At 41.6% G+C, this 6,532-nt stretch overlaps 1 protein-coding gene across 1 annotated transcript; it reads right to left on the bottom strand.

Moving 5' to 3' along the window:
* Positions 1 to 540: 540 nt before the first annotated feature.
* Positions 541 to 1,524, bottom strand: Or6d12 (olfactory receptor family 6 subfamily D member 12). The gene has a single exon (NM_001000905.1). The coding sequence runs from the start codon at positions 1,522 to 1,524 to the stop codon at positions 541 to 543; it is 984 nt and encodes a 327-aa protein (NP_001000905.1).
* Positions 1,525 to 6,532: the final 5,008 nt, after the last annotated feature.

Here is a 6,532-nt window from a genome sequence, read left to right as displayed (position 1 = left end):
CAGGGAGTGGAAGGAAGGAACATGTTCAAGTATCTGGGGAAACAGGACTGAATTCCTGACTTCCAACACAGACAATGGAAACAGGCAACCTCAGGAGGTAGGAGGTGGGAGGACCCTTTGTAATGTACCACAGATCTGGGAGGCGAGAGACTCCAGGGTGAAGTGCTCTACAGTGGAGAGGGTGAACTTGTAGAACCCACCTCCAGTGGAAATTATGCATTTCCACTACTACCCTGGAGTCTTGCTTTGTTCCTCCACCACAACAAGAGGATACATGAAATCAGACCCAAAACACACATCAAATCAATGCACGGATAATTTGAGACACTTTGTTGAAACTGTACCATATAGGAGATTTTGGTCTTTACTGCCACCAAAGCAGATATAGAATGATTTTTTTCATCATAAGATTATTAATGCCATCAGATGGAATTACCAGATGTGTCAGCCATTGTTGCAATAACTAACAAGCCGAATTTGATGAGATAAAATATCTGATGACTTATATAGGACATATAAAGAAAAGGGTGTTAGATGAAATCAAAGGAAAGGAGCCTTCCTCCTCTGATATCTGTGTAATTGAAGCCTGGACAGAGCATCCCTGAGAGCCTGGTGGACCTGCTTGTTGCGCAGGGTGTAGATGACAGGATTCAGAAGGGGTGTCACTACTGTGTTCACAAGAGCAGCCTCTCTGTTGCTGTCCACTCTGCTTCTCTGCTTTGGCTTCAGGTATATAAATGCACAGCTGCCATACATTAGAGAGAGGACAATGAGATGAGAGGAACAGGTGGAAAAAGCTCTCTGTCGCTCCCTGGCTGAAGGGAGTCTCACTATGGTGACTACTATATTGCTGTATGCAAAGATGGCTATAAGAAAGGAAGCAAAAAGCACAATTATAGCAAGGGTAAAAAACAGCATCTCAATAGACCTGGTTTCTGAACAGGAGAGATTTGCCAGTGGTCCAAAATCACAGAAAAAGTGAGGAATAATGTTTGGGCCACAGTAAAATGACTGGGAAAGCATCACAACTGGACTGGCCATGAAGAGGAAGCCCAAAAATAAACAGACAGTAACGAGAAGGAAGCACATCCTTGGGCTCATGATTGTTGGATAATGTAGAGGTTTGCAGATGGCCAGAAAGCGGTCCAGGGATAACACAGCCATAAGGAAAAAAACTGTTGCCCCAAGGACAAGATAGACAAAGGCCTGTGAGAAGCAGGCCCCAAAGGAAATTTTTTGCCTCCCTGACAGAAGGATGGTGAGGAGCTGGGGGATAGCAGTAGTTATAAAACAACACTCCACAAAGGAGAACGAGCTGAGAAAGAAGTACATGGGCGTCTGCAGTCGGTGGTCCACACAGGTGATGGTAATTATGAGCATGTTGCCCATGAGGGAGGCCAAGTAGGCCAGCAAGTGCAGTAGGAAGAAGAGGATCCTCAGGTGCTCAGCTACAGGGAACCCCTCAAGGATGAACTCCTGGACCAAAGTCCCATTCCTTGTCTCCTCAGCCATCACCCATTCCATTTCTTCAGTCTGTCACTGAGGGTCTTTGCAGAACCATGACTGAAGGTGGAGAACCATGTGTCTCTAAAACTGCAAATGACATTTGGTAAACAGGGAGTCCAATGTGTCATTTTGCCCATTTTGAAGGAAAATACTGAATATTACTATGACTGCCTTTATATTACCTGTACCCAAAAATGCAATCTATAGAAGAAATGCTTGTGCCACACACCTGCATTATTGATAAAGTCACTCACCAGTGTTGATCACTTTCCCATGTGGTTGGCTGCTTACTGAAAGCAAGGTTACACACTTTTATCTATGTAGTCATGGGACATGTTTAAAGTAAAATCATATTCATGTCACACAGGTCCAGATAAATATTGCAAAGTGAAATTTACAACTTTCAAATCAGCCTGATTCTGGGAGTGTAGATCAGGGGTAGTGCACCTAAATAACAAGTGTGATATTATGGTTTTAATTCCCACTGACACAAAATGGAAGGAAAAAAAACAAGACAGACAAACCAACATTTCAGTCACAGGAACAAGAGAGATGGCTCAGCAGTTATGGGCATTAAGTTATTCATGCAGAGGACCTGGGGTCAGTTCCCAGATTGTTCATGACATCTCGTCATCTGGAACTCCAGTTCCATGGCATCTGGATCTCTATTCTGACCTCTGAGAACACCAGACATGCATGTTGTATGCATGCACACAGGTAACCAAAATATATAGTATGCATAAGATAGGAAATTCTCAAAAGATTTTAAATCAGAAGCCATTCATTATAGAAAATATATTCCTTCATCATACCTTAGCATTTGTTTTCATGCTTGGTCATATTATTATTGGGGGAAGAATCCTGTAGTTCATAGTCTCTTCTGCAGACCTATGAAGAATACTAGTTTAGAAGACCCACACAGTTACTGTCGCTGGGTGGTTAAAGGCTCAGGTCTAGTTGCTTTCATATAAAGCCCCAGACACACAGCGAAAATTCAGACTCCCAGCACCAGGTAAAAAGCCAGGAGTGGTGAAGTGCAGCTGTAAACTCAGCATTGGACAAGACAAAGACAGGCAGGTTCTGGGAGCCCACAGGACACTCTAGCCAGTCTACTTGAAGCAATGAGCCCCACATTCAGGAGGAGACTGTAGCTCACCAAACAGTGATGACTGGGGGTATCCAAAATTAAACTCTGGCTACCACAGGAATATCTGCAGTTAAATACTCTTTCCCTGTAAATGGATAGACTTTGTATGTGAGACTTTGTCATTCTGGTTCACGAGCATCGATTTCCTGTCTAAGACTTGGCTATCTGACTTAAGACAACCAAATGCTCTCAATCTTGTTATCAGACCTGTAGGGAAACCAGGTTGAAGAAAAACATCACTGCCATTTACAGCAAACAAATAGCAAGATGCTCTGTTCACACTGAGGCCACATCCTTGTCACCAGAAGCTCACAGCACCCAGAACTCTGCCCTCTGCTTTTTTCATTCAAAAGAAAAAAGTCAACACATTGGCCTGACAGCTGAAGTGTAAGTAAATGAACACCTATGTTCTAATGCTCATAATTTCTCCAGAAGTAAACCCAACATCTGCCAGATATTCTTCTCCAATCAGCTAACAGCCTAAGAACTGCATTAAACCAAGCACATCTCAGTGCAAATCTCGAGTGCTAACTATGGAAAAACAACTACACACATTTCCTCATTGTTCTCTGAGAACTGGCAAGTGGATTCATCTGGAATTCCGAAAAAGTATTCCTGAGTCTCCAGGTACCCACACCCTATCCTGAGAGCTTTCTTATGCCAGCATCAAAAAGAAACCCTAGTGCTAGGAACATAATACAGTCAGGGTAGAAGGCAGGACACTCCTCACTCAATACACCATACATAGACTCGATCTACATTGATAATAGTTCTTTAAAATGCTTTCCAAGGCACTGAATTTCTCACTTCTGCTACCGCCAAAAACAGAGCACGCATGCTCCCAGACTGAGAAGAATACTTACAACTCAAGGAACAGAAATGTAAGGGACATGAATCTGTTCCAACATATGTTTAGTAATGGACTGTCTCTTGACACTAATCAGGGACTACCAGGTCCAGTGGGCAGCACCAAGAGACACTAAGATTCATTAGTGAGTGGAACAAAGCCCTCACACACCTGACACTCTGGGATCCCTCATGATTGGTAACCTAACAGTGTTGTGAATGAAATAGCACTTGATTAATGACAATAATAGTAACCTTGCATAAACTATTATTATATCTGATAACACAAATTGATTAGGAAGTAAAATGGTTGCCCTTTCATTTTGGGGGGAATGACATTTTTCTTTCCTTCTTTTAATGATAAGTACAATTTTTTAAATTTCTTTATTTTTACATTCCATATTTTATTCCCCTCCCACTCCATCCACCTTCCCCGAACTGTTCCACATCCCATACCTCTCCCATCCCAGAGCACCTCCTCCACAAGGCTGTCCCCACCCCACCCATCCCAACAAACCTCTAAACTTCCTGAGTCCTCTAGTCTCTTGAGAATTAGATGCATCTTCTCTGACTGAACCCTGACCTGGGAGTCCTAGGCTACATTTGTGTTGAAGGCCTCATCTCAGGTGGTGTGTGCTGACTGGTTGATGGTCCAGTGTCTGAGAGATATGGGGGATCCAGGTTAATTGAGACTACTGGTCCCCCTTCAGGGTTGCCCTCCTCCGCAGCTTCCTCTGGCTTTTCCCAAATCCAACCAGAGGGGTCAGCATTGGTTGGGTGCACGTATCTACATCTGACTCTTTCAGCTGCTGGTTGGGACTTTTGGAGGGCAGTCATGACAGGTCCCTTTTTGTGAGCACCCCATAGCCTCAGTAATGGTGTCAGGTCTTGGGGTCTCCCCTTGTGCTGGTCCCACTTTGGGCATGTTTCTGGACCTTCTATACCTTAGGTTCTTCTCCATTTCCATTACTGTACTTCTTTCAAACAGGATGAATTATGGGTCAGAGCTTTGGCTATGGGATAGCAACCCCACCCCTCACTTGATGCCCTGTCTTTCTGCTGGAGGTGAGTTCAATAAGTTTCCTTTCCCTACTGTCAAACATTTCATCTAGTGTCCCCTCTTTGAATCCTGAGAGTCTCTCATTTTGCAGGTTTCTGGTACATTCTAGAGATTCCTCCCAATCAAATTCCTCTGGAGGTCGCCTATTTCCATTCTTTCTGCTGGCCCTGAGGGCTGTAGTCCTTTCCCCTCACCCAATACCAGATCTTGTTCCCCCCTACCCCTACCCCTACCCCATCCCCTATCCCTCCTCTGTCCCTCCCTCCATCCACCCTTGTGGTTGCTTTCTTCTCCCTCCCAAGTGAAACTGAGGCATCCTCACTTGGGCCCTTCAGCTTGTTGAACTCTTTGAGTTTTGTGGACTTTTATTTGGCTAATATCCACTTATTACTGAGAACATACCAGGCTTGTCCTTTTGGGTCTGAGTTACCTGACTCAGGATGATATTTTCTAGTTTTATCTTTTGGCCTGCAAAACTTAGGATGTTCTCATTCTTAATAGAAGAATAGCATTCCATTGTGTAAATGAAACACAATTTCTGTATCCATTATTCTGTCAGTGTTGGGATTTTGAAGGGGATTGTATTCAATCTATAGATTGCCTTTGGTAGGATGACCATTTTTACTATGTTAATTCTGCCAGTCCATGAGCATGGGAGTTCTATTTTCTGAGATGATCTTTGATTTCTTTCTTTCTGGAGAGATGTCAAGTTCTTATCATACAGATGTTTCACTTGTTCAGTTAGAGTTACCCCAAGATAGTTTATATTATCTGTGGCTATTGTGAAAGGAATTGTTTCCCTAATTTCTTTCTCATCCTGTTAATCATTTGTATGAAGGAAGGCTACTGATTTATTTGAGTTAATTTTATATCTGGCCACTTTCCTGTTTATCAGCTGAAGAAGTTCTCTGAAAGAATTTTTGGTGTCGCTTATGTATATAATCTGAAAATAGTAATACCTTTATTTCTTCTTCGCCAATTTATATCCCTTGATCTCTTTTTGTTGTCTTATTGTTCTAGCTAGCACTTTGAGTACTATATTGAATAGATATGGGGAGAGTGGGCATCCTTGTCTTGTCCCCGATTTTAGTGGGATTGCTTCATGTATTTTGGTCTGCACTAAATTGCTTCTATTATGTTTAGGTATGGGCCTTGAATACATGTTCTCTCCAACACTTTTAACATGAAGGGGTGTTGTATTTTATCAAATGTTTTTTTCTGGATCTAAAAATATGATCATGTGATTTTTTTTCATTTGAGTTTGGTTATATGGTGGATTACGTTAACAGATTTTTGTATATTGATCCAACCTTGCAGCCCTTGGATGAAGCCTACTTGATTTGGTGAATGATGGTCTTAATATGTTCTTGGATTCAGTTTGCAAGAATTTTATTGAGAATTCTCGTATCGATATTCATAAATAAGATTGGTCTGAAGTTCTCTTTTTTGGTAGGGCCCTTGTGTGATTTAGGTATCAGAGTTATTGTGGTCTGACTAGAATGAATTAAGTAGTGTTTCTTCTGTTTCTATTATATGAAATAGTTTGAGGAATATTAGTATCAGGTCTTATTTGAAGGTCTGGGAGAATTCTGAACTAAATCCATCTGGTCCTGGGGTTTTCTTTGGTTGGGAGTTTTTTAATGACTTCTTTTATTTTTTGATGGTATATTGTCCTGTTTAGAAAGTTTACCTGCTCTTGATTTAACTTTGGTATATGGTATCTGTCTAGAAAACTATCCATTTCATCTAGATTTTCCAGTTTTGTTGAGTATAGGCTATTGTAGTAGGATCTGATGATTTTTTGAATTTCTTCTCTTTCTGTGGTTATGTCTCCCTTTTCATTTCTGATTTTGCTAATTTGGATACTGCCTGTAGGTCATTTAATTAGTTTGTCTAGGGGTTTATCTATCTTGTTGATTGTTTCAAAAAAACCAGCTTTTCTTTTTGTGGATTCTTTGTTGTTCTCTTTGTTT

Source organism: Rattus norvegicus, chromosome 4 (genome assembly GCF_036323735.1).
Source record: "Rattus norvegicus strain BN/NHsdMcwi chromosome 4, GRCr8, whole genome shotgun sequence".
In the NCBI taxonomy this organism is placed as follows: Eukaryota; Metazoa; Chordata; class Mammalia; order Rodentia; family Muridae; genus Rattus; species Rattus norvegicus.
Note: the sequence above shows the minus strand (reverse complement) of the source record. Positions and strands in the feature narration are given on the sequence as shown.

What these genes read in the sequence shown, in the direction of transcription:
- Or6d12 (NM_001000905.1), bottom strand. Translation starts at nt 1,524, where the DNA reads ATGGAATGGGTGATGGCTGAGGAGACAAGGAATGGGACTTTGGTCCAG.